The sequence below is a fragment of the Prinia subflava genome, chromosome 27 (genome assembly GCF_021018805.1).
Source record: "Prinia subflava isolate CZ2003 ecotype Zambia chromosome 27, Cam_Psub_1.2, whole genome shotgun sequence".
Lineage (NCBI taxonomy): Eukaryota > Metazoa > Chordata > Aves > Passeriformes > Cisticolidae > Prinia > Prinia subflava.
The window spans coordinates 4,077,031-4,092,342 of NC_086273.1; the positions used below are offsets into that span (position 1 = coordinate 4,077,031).

The 15,312-nt window shown below is 56.4% G+C and overlaps 1 protein-coding gene across 1 annotated transcript in view; it reads right to left on the reverse strand.

Moving 5' to 3' along the window:
- Positions 1 to 1,756: 1,756 nt before the first annotated feature.
- The window catches only part of LOC134562352 (leucine-rich repeat LGI family member 4-like), a gene marked incomplete at its 5' end in the record, with an annotated part of 35,424 nt that continues 21,868 nt past the window's right edge, over positions 1,757 to 15,312 (reverse strand). Inside the window, 4 exons of the mRNA XM_063419729.1 lie at positions 1,757 to 2,059; positions 6,618 to 7,174; positions 11,156 to 11,320; positions 13,002 to 13,180. Of these exons, the coding sequence (XP_063275799.1) occupies positions 1,757 to 2,059; positions 6,618 to 7,174; positions 11,156 to 11,320; positions 13,002 to 13,180 (1,204 nt within the window). The remainder of the gene's footprint in view (positions 2,060 to 6,617; positions 7,175 to 11,155; positions 11,321 to 13,001; positions 13,181 to 15,312) is intronic.

Below are 15,312 nucleotides of genomic sequence, written 5' to 3' on the forward strand. Positions count from 1 at the left end.
ACCGGGTCACTGGCGGCCATGGGGGACATCGCAGTGACAGTGGCTTTGGGGACATTGGGTCAATGGTGGCCTTGGGGACATCGCAGTGACAGCAGCTTTGGGGACATTAAGGCGATGGTGGCATGAGAAGAGGACGAGAGACCAACGGTGACACTGAAGTGACAGCGGCCTTGGGGACATCAAGGTGATGGTGGCACCAGGAGGGGACACAAAGCCAAGGGTGACATCAGGGTGACAATGGCTTTGGGGACATTGGGGCATTGGTGACACCAGAAGGGGACATTGAGCTGACAGTGGCCTTGGGGACATTGGGTTGCTGGTGGCCTTGGGGACATCGGGTCGCCGGTGGCCTTGGGGACATCGGCCGAGGGTGGCCCCAGGTCCCTGCTGGTGTCCCATTGATGTCCCCACATCCCTCAGGTGACCTGCAAGAGGCCACGGTGGCACCGCCACCCCCACGGTGTCCCCTCATGTCCCCACCCCTGCAGTGACCAATGTCCCCATGTCCCCATGGTGACCCCATGTTCTCATGGTGTCCCCAACCCCACAGTGACCAATGTCCCCATCTCCATCTGACCAATGTCCCCATGTCCCCACGGTGTCCTCATGTTCTCACAGTGACCAATGTCCCCACATTCTCACGGTGACCAATGTCCCCATGATGTCCCCATGTCCCCACAATGACCCCATTTCCACAGTGACCATTGTCCCCACGTTCTCACAGTGACCGATGTCCCCACAGTGTGCCCATGTCCCCACAGTGTCCCCATCTCCACAGTGAGCAATGTCCCCATGTCCCCACAGTGACCAATGTCCCCACATCCCCACAGTGACCAATGTCCCCATGTTCTCACAATGACCAATGTCCCCATGTCCCCATGGTGTCCCCATTTCCACAGTGACCAATGTCCCCATGTTCTCACAATGACCAATGTCCCCATGTCCCCATGGTGTCCCCATTTCCACAGTGACCAATGTCCCCATGTTCTCACGGTGACCAATGTCCCCATGTCCCCATGGTGTCCCCAACCCCACAGTGACCAATGTCCCCATGTTCTCACGGTGTCCCCATGTTGTCCCCATCTCCACACTGACCACTGTCCCCATGTCCCCATGGTGTCCCTGTCTCCACAGTGACCATTGTCCCCACGTTCTCACGATGACCAATGTCCCATCTCCACAGTGACCAATGTCCCCATGTCCACATGGTGTCCCCATGTTCTCACGGTGTCCCCATGTCCCCACAGTGTCCCCATCTCCACAGTGACCATTGTCCCCATGTTCTCACGATGTCCCCATGTCCCCACAGTGTCCCCATGTTCTCACGGTGTCCCCATGTTCTCATGATGAACAATGTCCCAATGTCCCCATGGTGTCCCCAACCCCACAGTGACCAATGTCCCCAAGTTCTCATGGTGACCAATGTCCCCACGTTCTCACAGTGTCCCCAACCCCACAATCACCAATGTCCCCAAGTTCTCATGGTGTCCCCATGTTCTCATGATGACCAATGTCCCCATGTTTTCATGGTGTCCCCATGTTCTCATGGTGTCCCCAGCCCCACAGTGACCAATGTCCCCACGTTCTCACAGTGACCAACGTCCCCATGTCCCCACAGTGTCCCCATGTCCCCACGGTGTCCCCAGCCCCACAGTGACCATTGTCCCCACGTTCTCACGGTGACCAACGTCCCCATGTTCTCACGGTGCCACCACCACCATGACGCCCCACCCCACTGCCACCTCCCCCTGTCCCCTCACGTCCCCACATCCTCGGTGACATGTGCGTAGATCTGCGTGGCGCCCTTGAAGCTGGAGGCCACCAGGAAGTGTTGGTGGCCGGCGGTGACGGCGGCGAAGGCGCGCGGCGCGGGCGGCGCCAGCTCCTGCGCCGGCTCCAGGCGGCCGCCGGCGCGCAGCCGGAAGGCGCGGCTGGGGGCGAAGTCGTTGCCCAGCAGGACGTAGCGGTGGCCACCAAGGGCCAGCGGCTGGAACACCAGGGAGCCACGCGCCGGCACGGCCTGCACCTCGCGGAACATGGAGCCCTCCCAGCGCATCACCTGTGACAGGGACAGGGACAGGGGACATGGGGACATGGGGACAACATGGAGCCCTCCCAGCGCATCACCTGGGGACACAGGGGACATGGGGACATGGGGACATGGGGACAGGGGACAACATGGAGCCCTCCCAGCGCATCACCTGGGGACACAGGGGACATGGGGACATGGGGACAGGGGGACATGGGGACAACATGGAGCCCTCCCAGCGCATCACCTGTGACAGGGACAGGGACAGGGGACAACATGGAGCCCTCCCAGCGCATCACCTGGGGACACAGGGGACATGGGGATACGGGGACAGGGATGGGGACAGGGGACAACATGGAGCCCTCCCAGCGCATCACCTGGGGACACAGGGGACATGGGGATACGGGGACAGGGGACAACATGGAGCCCTCCCAGCGCATCACCTGTGACAGGGACAGGGACAGGGGACACGGGGACAACATGGAGCCCTCCCAGCGCATCACCTGGGGACACAGGGGACATGGGGACATGGGGACAACATGGAGCCCTCCCAGCGCATCACCTGTGACAGGGACAGGGGACATGGGGACAACATGGAGCCCTCCCAGCGCATCACCTGGGGACACAGGGGACATGGGGACATGGGGACATGGGGACAACATGGAGCCCTCCCAGCGCATCACCTGTGGAGACACGGGGACATGGGGACATGGGGACATGGGGACAACATGGAGCCCTCCCAGCGCATCACCTGTGACAGGGACAGGGACAAGGGACATGGACACAGGGGACATGGGGACATGGGGACAGGGGACAACATGGAGCCCTCCCAGCGCAGCACCTGTGACAGGGACAGGAGACATGGGGACATGGGGACAGGGATGGGGACAGGGGGACACGGGGACAACATGGAGCCCTCCCAGCGCATCACCTGGGGGGACACAGGGGACATGGGGACAGGGGACATGGGGACAGGGGGACATGGGACAACATGGAGCCCTCCCAGCGCATCACCTGGGGACAGGAGGGGACATGGGGACACAGGGACAGGGGACAGGGGACAACATGGAGCCCTCCCAGCGCATCACCTGTGACAGGGACAGGAGGGGACATGGGGACAGGGGACAGGGGACATGGGGACAGGGGACAACATGGAGCCCTCCCAGTGCATCACCTGTGACAGGGGACAGGGGGACATGGGGACACGGGATGGGGACAGGGGACACGGGGGGGACAGGGGACAGGGATGGGGTCAGGGGACACGGGATGGGGACAGGGGACAGGGATGGGGTCAGGGGACAACATGGAGCCCTCCCAGTGCATCACCTGGAACAGGGGACAGGGGACACGGGATGGGGACCGGGGACACGGGGGGACACGGGGGGACAGGGGACACGGGATGGGGACAGGGGGGACACGGGATGGGGACAGGGGACACGGGGGGACAGGGGACACGGGATGGGGACACAGGATGGGGACAGGGGACACAGGATGGGGACAGGGGATGGGGACAGGGGACATGTGGGGGACAGGGGACACGGGATGGGGACAGGGGACACGGGGGTCAGGGATAGGGACAGGGGTGACAGGGGACACGGGGGGTCAGGGAGAGGGGACAGGGGGGACAGGGGGGACAGGGAGGGGGACAGGGGACACAGGGGGTTTGGGATGGGGACAGGGGGTGGTGATGCGACCATGGGATGCGTGGTGGGGTCATGGCATCGTGGAATGGGGTCATGAGGGGGTGGTGGGACCATGGGGTGGGTGATGGGACTATGGAGTGGGTGATGGGGTCAAAGGGTGGGTGGTGGGACCATGGGATGCGTGGTGGGATCATGGGATCATGGGATCATGGGATCATGGGATCATGGGATGGGACCATGAGATGGGGTCATGGGACCATGGGGTGGGTGATGGGGTCAAAGGGTGGGTGGTGGGACCATGGAATGTGTGGTGGGACCATGGGATCATGGGACGGGGTCATGAGGGGGTGGTGGTACCCTTGGGTGGGTGGTGGGGTCATGGGGTTGGTGACAGGGTCACGTGACCCTGATGGCCCCCATGGTCATGTGGTGACCATCGTGACCATGGTGGCCCCACGTGACCCTCGCGACCACCCTTGGACCCCTGACCCTGCTGTCCCCTTGTCCCTTGGATGACCCCCCATGACCCTGCTGACCCCTTGTCCCCTTGATGACCACCCATGACCCTGCTGACCCCCATGACTTCGATGGACCCCCCATGGCCACATGACCTTGATGACCCCCGTGACCCTGATGACCCCTGTGACCTCCATGACCCCACAGATGGACCCTTGATGACCACCCAAAGATCCATGACCCTGATAGACCCCGATGACCACATCACCCTTGTCCTTGATGGACCTCCATGACCACATGACCTTGATGACCCCCATGACTACATCACCATAATGGACCCCCATAACCGTGATGACCCCCCCATGACCCCATGACTGTGATGACCCCCATGACCTTGGTGGACCCCCATGACCACATCATCCTGATGGACCCCCATCATCACATCACCCTCATGGACCCCCATAACCCCATGACCCTGATGGACCCCCATAACCTTGATGGGCCCCCATGACCACATCACCATAATGGACCCCATAACCCCAAGACCTTGATGGACTCCCATAACCCAATGATCTTCATGAATCCCCATAACCTCATGACCTTGATTGACCCCCATGGGCTTGATGGACCCCCATAATCCCACGACCCCTGATGGACCTCCATGACCACATGACCTTCACCAACCCCCATAACCTCATGACCCTGATGGGTTCCCATAACTGCATCATCCTGATGGACCCCCATGATCTTGATGGACCCCCATGACCACATGACCCTGATAGACCCCCATGACCTTGATGGACCCCCATGACCACATGACCCTGATGGACCCCCATGACCTTGATGGACCCCCATGACCACATGACCCTGATAGACCCCCATGACCTTGATGGACCCCCATGAACCTTGATGGACCTCCATGACCTCAGTACCTTGATGGACCCCCATGACAACATCACCCTGATGGACCCCCATAACCTCATGACCTTCACAAACCCCCATAACCCCATGACCCTGATGGACCCCTTGACCTTGATGGACCCCCATGACCACATGACCCTCATGACCCCCAGAACCCCATGACCCCGATAGACCCCCTTGACCTTGATGACCCCCATGACCACATCACCCTGATGGACCCCCATAGCCTCATGACCTTGATGGACCCCCATGATCACATGAACTTCATGAACCCCCATAAGCCCAAGACCGTGATGACCCCCATGATGACATCACCCTGATGGACCCCCAAGACCTTGATGGACCCCCATAACCCCAAGACCTTGACAGACCCCCATGACCCTGATGGACCCCCATAACCTTGATGGACCTCCATGACCACATGACATTCATGAACCCCCATGACCCTGATGGACCCCCATAACCTTGATGGACCTCCATGACAACATCACCCTGATGGACCCCCATAACACCATCACCCTGATGGACCCCCTTGACCTTGATGACCCCCATGAATACATGACCTTGATGGACCCCCATGACCACATGATCTTCATGGACCCCCTTAACCCTCTGACGATGATGGACCCCCATAACCTTGATGGACCCCCATAACCTCATGGCCTTGATGGACCCCCATAACCTCATGGCCTTGATGACCCCCATGACCACATGACCTTCATGGACCCCCTTAACCCTCTGACCGTGATGGACCCCCATAACCTCATGACTGTGATGACCCCCATAACCTTGATGAACCCCCATAACCTCGATGAACCCCCATGACCCTTGATGGACCCCCATGACCACATGACCTTCACAAACCCCTATAACCCCATGACCATGATTACCCCCATAACTTCATGACCTTCATGAACCCCCATAACCGTGATGGACCCCCATGACCTTGATGGACCCCCATGAACCTTGATGGACCCCCATGAACCTTGATGGACCTCCATGACCCCTAGACCGTGATGAGCCCCCTGACCTTGATGGACCCCCATAACCTCATGACCTTCACAAACCCCCATAACCCCATCACCCTGATGGACCCCCTGACCTTGATGGACCCCCCTGGCCTTGATGGACCCCCATGAACCTTGATGGACCTCCATGACAACATCACCCTGATGGACCCCCATAACACCATCACCCTGATGGACCCCCTTGACCTTGATGACCCCCATGAATACATGACCTTGATGGACCCCCATGACCACATGATCTTCATGGACCCCCTTAACCCTCTGACCATGATGGACCCCCATAACCTTGATGGACCCCCATAACCTCATGGCCTTGATGGACCCCCATAACCACATCACCCTGATGGACCCCTATGACCTTGATGGACCCCCATGACAACATCACCCTGATGGACCTCCTTAACCCTCTGACCCTGATGGACCCCTATGACCTTGATGGACCCCCATGACCCCCATGACCTTGATGGACCCCCATGACCCCACCACCCTCCATAAACCCCCCCCATCCCCTCACCAACCCCTCCCACCCCACCCCCTCACCTTGGCATCCCCCAGGAACCTGGTGAGACACAGGAACACCCCTCCTCCTCCTCCTCCTCCTCCTCCTCCTCCTCCTCCTCCTCCTCCTCCTCCTCCAGCTCGGAAGTGCCTGGCCGCGTACACATCCGGCACGTGCGGGATGTCGGTGAGCGGCGCGAAGGCGGCGCCGTCCCACCGGTACACCAGGGGCCGGCGCGCCGCGCTGCACACCACGAGCGCCGGGCGCCCGCCCAGCTCCAGGAACTCCAGGTGCGTGTCCCTCTGCCACGGCCGCAGCGCCTGGTGCGGGTAGAACCCTCCGGAAGCCCAGCGGAACACGGTGCTGGTGCCGCCCTTGGAGCTGTCGGCCACGCCCAGGTACAGGTGACCGTCCAGGTGGGCGGAGGTGACGGCGTGGGGACGGCGCAGGCGGCCCCAGCCCAGGGCTTGGTGGCGCACGAAGGGAGAGCCGGGGCCGCCGGAGCGGCGCCACACCCAGGAGCCGCCGCCCAGCTGGGCCACCACCAGCAGGAGGGTGTCACCCATGGCCAGGGGGTGGCAGGCCACCGGGGAGGAGCCTGCGGGGACAGGAGGGGACAGTGGGGATGTGGGGACCTTTGGAACATTGAGGGCACTGGGGGCGTGGGGCACATTTGGGACATTGGGGACATCAGGTCATTGGGGACCTTGGGGACCTTGGGGACATTAAGGACATTTGGGACATTGGGGACATTGGGGACATTGGGGGCATTGGGGGCATTGGGGGCATCGGGGACATTTGGGGACATTGGGGACATTTGGGGATATTGAGGACATTGGGGACCTTGAGGACATCAGGACAGTGGGGACATTGGGGACCTTGAGGACAATGGGGACACTGGGAATATTGGGGACACTGAGGACATCAGGTCATTGGGGACCTTGGGGACATTGGGAGCCCTGGGGACATTGGGGACGTTGAGAACATTGGGACATTGGGGACACTGGGGACATTGGGGACATTGAGGACATTGGGGACCTTGAGGACATCAGGACAGTGGGGACATTGGGGACCTTGAGGACAATGGGAAACTGGGGACACTGGGGACATCAGGACATTGGGGACACTGGGGACACTGGGGGCATTGGGGACATTTGGGACACTGGGGACATCAGGACATTTGAGGATGTTGGGGACGCTGGGGGCGTTGGGGACATTGAGGGCATTGGGGGCATTGGGGACACTGGGGACACTGGGGATGTTGGGTACCTTGGGGACATCAGGATATTGGGGACATTGGAGACATTGAGGGCATTGGGGGCTTGGGGGACATTTGGGACATTGGGGGACATTGGGGGCATTGTTGGTGTTGGGGACATTGGGGACATTGAGGACATTGGGGACATTGAGGATCTTGGGGACCTTGGGGGCATTGGGGGCATTGGGCACATTGGGGACACTGGGGACATTGAGGACATTGGGGGCATTGGGGACATTGAGGGCATTGGGGACATTGGGGACACTGGGGACATCAAGTCATTGGGGACCTTGGGGACCTTGGGGACAGTGGGAACAGTGGGGACATTGGGGACATTGAGGACATTGGGGACATTGGGGACATCAGGACATTGGGGACATTGGGGACACTGGGGACACTGGGGACATTGAGGGCATTGGGGGCGTGGGGGACATTTGGGACATTGGGGGACATGGGGGACATTGGGGGCGTTGGGGGCGTTGGGGACATTGGGGACATTGAGGGCATTGGGGGCATTGGGGACATTGGGGACATCAGGACATTGGGGACATTGGGGACCTTGAGGACAATGGGGAAACTGGGGATACTGGGGACATCAGGGCATTGGGGACACTGGGGACACTGGGGGCATTGGGGACATTGAGGGCATTGGGGGCGTCGGGGACATTTGGGGACATTGGGGACATTTTATTTGGGGACAATTATTTTTTTCCCCAATTTCCCCATTTTTCTCCCATTTTCCCCCCATTTTTTCCCCTTTTCCCCTCATTTTTTTTCCGTTTTTTTCCTCATTTTCCCCCATTTTTTCCCCATTTTTCCCCTTTTTCCCCATTCTCCCCATTTCTTCTCCATTTTTTCCCCATTTCCCCCCATTTCCCCCCCCATTTTCCCCCATTTTTCCCCATTTCCCCTCCCTTGTTTCCCTATTTTTTCCCCATTTTTTCCCCAATTTTTCCCCATTTCCACCCATTTTTCCCCATTTCTCCCGCAATTTTTCCCTATTTTGCCCCCATTTTTTCCCATTTCCCTCCATTTTTTACCCATTTTTCCCCGCATTTTCCCCCATTTTTCCACCTTTTTTCCCCATTTTTTCCCATTTTTCCCCCATTTTTTCCTGTTTTCCCCTCCATTTTTTCCTATTTTCCCCCAGGTTTTTTTCCCATTTTTTCCTCATTTTTCCCATTTCTCCCCATTTTTTCCCAATTTTTTCCCCTTTCTTTCCCCCTTTTTATCCTGTTTTTTCTCCCTGTTTTTTCCCCCTTTTTCTCCATTTCCTCCCCCATTTTTTCCCCATTTTTTCCTCTTTTTTTCCCCATTTCCCCCCTGTTTTTTCCTGGGTTTTTTCCCAATTTTTTGCCATTTTTCCCCATTTCCCCCCCCATTTTTTCCCCATTTTTTCCCCATTTTTTCCCTCATTTTCCCCCATTTTTTCTCCATTTTCCCCATTTTTTCCCCATTTTTTCCCCATTTTTCCCCAATTTTTTCCCATTTCTCCCATTTTTTCCCGTTTTTCCCCCTGTTTGTCCCCCATTTTTCCCCATTTCTTCCCTATTTTCCCCCCATTTTTTCCCATTTTTCCCCATTTTCCCCCAGGTTTTTTCCCAATTTTTCCCTATTTTTTCCCCATTCCCCCCCACACTTTTTCCACTTTTTTTCCCCAGTTTTTTTCCCCTTTTTTTGGCCATTTTTTCCCCATTTCCCCACATTTTTTTCCCTTTTCCCCCCATTTTTTCCCATTTTTCCCCCCATTTCCCCCCCTCATTTTTTCCCAATTTTCCCCATTTTTTCTTCAATTTTTCCCTCATTTTTCCCCATTTTCACCCCCTTTTCCCCCATTTTTTTCCTCATTTCCCCCCATTTTTCTCCCATTTTTCCCTCATTTTTCTTCATTTTTTCACCGTTTTTTCCCTTTTTCCCCCCCTTTTTTTTTCTTTTTTTTTTTCCCCAATTTTTTCCCTTTTTTTTTTGCTATTTTTCCCAATTTTTCCCGTTTTCCCCATTTTCCCCGTTTTTCCCCCCATTTTTCTCTCACTGTTGACGATGGTCACAGCCCGGAACCTCCCCTCGAGCTGCTCCCACTCCCACCCCAATTTCCCCCCATTTTCCCCCCCATTTTTTCCCCTTTTTCCCTCATTTTTCCCTCATTTTTTCCCCATTTTCCCCCCATTTTTTCCCCACTTTTTCCCTATTTTTTCCCTCGTTTTTTTCTCTTTTTTTCCCTTCTTTTTTCCATTTCCCCCCCCATTTCCCCCCATTTTTAACTCATTTTTCCCCCATTTCTCGCCCATTTTTTCCCTGTTTTCCCCCCTCAATTTATCCCATTTTCCCCCTTTTTTTTCCCCATTTTTTCCCCATTTCCTCCCCCGTTTTTTCCTGGATTTTTTCCCATTTTTGCCCCCATTTTTTCCCAATATTTTCCCCATTTCCCCCCCTTTTTTCCCCCCATTTTTCCTCGTTTTTCCCCATTTTTTCTTATTTTTTCCCCATTTTTTCTTTTTTTTCCCCCATTTTTTGCCTTTTTTTTGCCATTCCCCACCCCCATTTTTTCCCCATTTTCCCCCATTTTTTCCCCATTTTTTCTCCATTTTTTCCTCATTTTTCCCCATTTTTTCCCCTTTTCCCCCCATTTTTCCCATTTTCCCCGTTTTTCCCCCCATTTTTCTCTCTCACTATTGACGACGGTCACAGCCCGGAACCTCCCCCTGAGCTGCTCCCACTCCCACCCCAATTTCCCCTTTTTATCCCATTTTTCCCCCATTTTTTCCAATTTTTTCCCCCATTTTTTCCAATTTTTTCCCCAATTTTTTCCCATTTTTCCCATTTTTCCCCATTTTTCTCTCACTGTTGATCACGGTCACAGCCCGGAACCTCCCCCCGAGCTGCTCCCACTCCCACCCCAATTTCCCCTTTTTATCCCATTTTTTCCAATTTTTTCCCCCATTTTTTCCAATTTTTTCCCCCATTTTTTCCAATTTTTTCCCCCATTTTTTCCATTTTTTTCCCCCATTTTTTCTCCATTTTTTCCCTCATTTTTCTTCATTTTTTCCCCATTTTTTTCCCAATTTTCCCCGCTTTTCCCCCCATTTTTCTCTCACTGTTGACGACGGTCACGGCCCGGAACCTCCCCCCGAGCTGCTCCCACTCCCACCCCAATTTCCCTTTTTTATCCCATTTTCCCCCCATTTTTTCCAATTTTTTCCCCCATTTTTTCCAATTTTTTCCCTCATTTTTCTTCATTTTTTTCCCATTTTTTCCCCTTTTTTTCCCATTTCCCCCCCGTTTTTCCCAATTTTTTTCCCATTTTCCCCATTTTTCTCTCACTGTTGATGACGGTCACGGCCCGGAACCTCCCCCCGAGCTGCTCCCACTCCAGCAGGGCGCAGCCCCCGAGCCCCGGCTGGGCCAGGGCCACCCCTGGGTGCCCCCCGAGGGCGAAGGGCTCCGCACCCAGCGACGAGAACGGCAGGGACTGGAACGGCCGCAGCTCTGGGGACACAGGGGACACACAGGGGACATTGGGGACACCTTGGGGACACCCTGGGGACACAGGGACAGCCACCCCTGGGTGCCCCCCGAGGGCGAAGGGCTCCGCACCCAGCGAGGAGAACGGCAGGGACTGGAACGGCCGCAGCTCTGGGGACAAGGGACACCTTGGGGACATTGGGGACACCTTGGGGACACCTTGGGGACATTGGGGACACACAGGGGACACAGAGACAGCCACCCCTGGGGACAGGGGACACCCCTGGGTGCCCCCCGAGGGCGAAGGGCTCCGCACCCAGCGACGAGAACGGGAGAGACTGGAACGGCCGCAGCTCTGGGGACAAGGGACACCTTGGGGACACTGGGGACACCGCTGGGGACACCTGGGGGTCACCCTGGGGACACCTTGGGGACACAGGGACACCTTGGTGACACCTTGGGAACACCTTGGGGACACCTTGGGGACACCCTGGGGACATTGGGGACACCTTGGGGACACCTTGGGGACACCCTGGGGACATTGGGGACACCTTGGGGACACACAGGGGACACTTGGGGACATTGGGGACACCCTGAGGACATTGGGGACACCTTGGGGACACCTTGGGGACATTGGGGACACCTTGGGGACACCTTGGGGACACCCTGGGGACATTGGGGACACCTTGGGGACATCTTGGGGACATTGGGGACACCTTGGGGACACCTTGGGGACACTTTAGGGACATGGGGACACCGCTGGGGACATTGGGGACACCCTGGGGACACCTGGGGACACCCTGGGGACACCTTGGGGACACCTTGGGGACATTGGGGACACCTTGGGAACACCTTGGGGACACCCTGGGGACATTGGGGACACCTTGGGGACACCTTGGGGACATTGGGGACACCTTGGGGACACCTTGGGGACACTTTAGGGACATGGGGACACCGCTGGGGACATTGGGGACACCTTGGGGACACCTTGGGGACACCTTGAGGACACTTTAGGGACATCTTGGGGACACCCTGGGGACACTTTGGGGACACCTTGGGGACACACAGGGGACATGGGGACAGCTTATCCCAGTCTATCCCAGTCCCCCCCATTCCCTCCCAGCCCCTCCCAGTCCCTCCCAGTTTATCCCAGTTCCCTCCCAGTCCCTCCCAGTCCATCCCAGTTTATCCCAGTTCTCTCCCAGTCCCTCCCAGCCCCCACCCAGTTTGTCCCAGTTCCTTCCCAGTTCCTCCCAGTCCCTCCCAGTATAAACCAGTATGACCCAGTCCCCTTTAAACCCAAAAAATTCCCATTTTCCCCCCTAAAATCTTCATTTTTCACCCCCAAACTCCCGGATTTTTCCACCCCAGTCCCCCCTCAGTCCCTCCCAGTCCCTCCCAGTCCCTCCCAGTCCATCCCAGTCCAACCCAGTCCCCTTTTATCCCCTAAAATCTTCATTTTTCACCCCATAACTCCCGGGATTTTTTCCCCCCAGTCCCTCCCAGTCCCTCCCAGTTTATCCCAATCCCCTCCCCGTCCCTCCCAGTATAAACCAGTACAAGCCAGTCCCCTTTTATCCCCTAAAATCCCCATTTTTCGCCCCAAAATCCCGGGATTTTTTTCCCCCATTTTCTCCCAGTCCCCTCCCAGTCCCTCCCAGCCCCTCCCAGTCCCTCCCAGTCCCTCCCAGTCCCTCCCAGTTACCGTGTCTCTGGCACTGGAGCTGTCTGGGCCCCAGCAGGGCCAGGGGGGTGCCCTGGTGGGGGAGGGGCCCCCGGCAGCGCCCCCCGGCCTCGGGCGGGGCGGGGGAGGGGCGGGCGGCCAGCCAGGCCAGCAGCCAGCGCAGGCGGCAGTCACAGCGCAGGGGGTTCCCCCGAAGGTCCCTGGGGACAGGGGACACACAGGTGACATCGAGGGACACTGAGGTGGCATCAAATGGCTCCAAGGTGGCACCAGAGCGGCACAAAATGGGACCAAGGTGGCTCAAAATGGCGGCAAAGTGACCAAAAATGGCACCAAATGGCATCAAAATGGCACCAAACAGCGCCAAAGTGGCACTAAATGGCATCAGGTGGCACTAAAGTGACACAAACTGGCATCAGGTGGCACCAAGGTGGCACTAAAGGGACATGAAGTGGCACTAAATGGCACCAAAGTGGCACAAAAGGCACCAGAGTGACACTAAATGGCACCAAAGTTGCACAAAATGGCGCCAAAGTGACACAAAAGGCACCAAAGTGGCACTAAAGGGACATGAAGTGGCACCAAGTGGCACCAAAGTGACACAAAATGACACCAAGGTGGCACAAAATGGCCCCAAATGGCACCAGAGTGGCACCAAAGGGACATGAAATGGCACTAAATGGCACCAGGTGGCATCAAAGTGACAATAAATGGCACCAAAGTGGCACAAAATGGCACCAAAGTGACACTAAAGGGACATGAACTGGCACCAAGTGGCACCAAAGTGACAGAAAATGGTGCCAAAGTGGCCCCAAATGTCACTAAATTACATTAAAGTGACACAAAATGGCACCAGAGTGGCACTAAAGTGACACAACTGTCACTCAATGGCACTAAAGGGACACAAAATGGCACCAAAGTGACACCAGATGGCTCCAGGGTGACACAAAATGGCACTAAAGGGACACCAAGTGGCACTAAATGGCTCCAGGTGGCACCAAAGTGACACAAAATGGCCCCAAATGGCACCAGAGTGACACTAAAGTGGCCCCAGGTGGCCCCAGCCAGGCCAGCAGCCAGCGCAGGCGGCAGTCACAGCGCAGGGGGTTCCCCCGAAGGTCCCTGGGGACAGGGGACACCGGGGTGGCATCAGGGGACATCGAGGTGGCACCAGAGTGGCATCAGGGTGACACCAGAGTGGCACAAAATGGCGCCAAAATGGCTCAAAATGGCCCCAAATGGCGCCAAAATGGCTCAAAATGGCATCAAAGTTGCACAAAATGGAGCCAAAGTGACACAAAAGGCACCAAAGTGGCACTAAAGGGACATGAAGTGGCACCAAGTGGCACCAAATGTCACTAAATTACATTAAAGTGGCACAAAATGGCACCAAGTGACCCTAAGTGACACCAAATGGCTCCAAAGTGACACAAAATGGCCCCAAATGGCACCAGAGTGGCACTAAAGGGACATGAAATGGCACTAAATGGCACCAGGTGGCATCAAAGTGGCATCAAATGGCACCAAAGTGACACCAAGTGGCCCCAAATGTCCCTAAATTACATTAAAGTGACACCAAATGGCACCAGAGTGGCACTAAAGGGGCACAAATGGCATTAAAGTGACACAAAATGACTCCAAAGTAGCACAAAATGGCATCAAGTGGCACAAGGTGGCATCAAAGTGACACCAGATGGCACCAAAGTGACACTAAAGTGGCCCCAGGTGGCCGCAGGTGGCCCAGCCAGGCCAGCAGCCAGCGCAGGCGGCAGTCACAGCGCAGGGGGTTCCCCCGAAGGTCCCTGGGGACAGGGGACACCCAGGTGACATTGGGGGACACTGAGGTGGCATCGGGGGACATCGAGATGGCATCAAAGTGGCACAACATGGTACCGAAGTGGCGCCAAATGTCACTAAATTACATTAAAGTGACACAAAATGGACCAAGGTGGCACCAAAGGGACATAAAATGGCACTAAATGGCATCAGGTGGCACCAAAGTGGCACTAAAGGGAGATGAAGTGGCACCAAATGGCACCAAAGTGACACAAAATGGCATCAAAGTGACACAAAATGGCTCAAAATGGCACAAAATGGCTCAAAGTGGCACAAAACGGCACCAAAGTGGCACCAAGTGGCATCAAAGTGACACAAAATGGCATCAAAGTGGCACCAAGGTGGCACAAAATGGCGCCAAAGTGGCATTAAATGGCACCAGGTGGCATCAAACTGACAATAAATGACCCGGGAGCGGCACAAAATGGAGCCAAAGTGGCACTAAAGGGACACAAATGGCACCGTGTGGCACTAAAGTGACAATAAATGGAGCCAA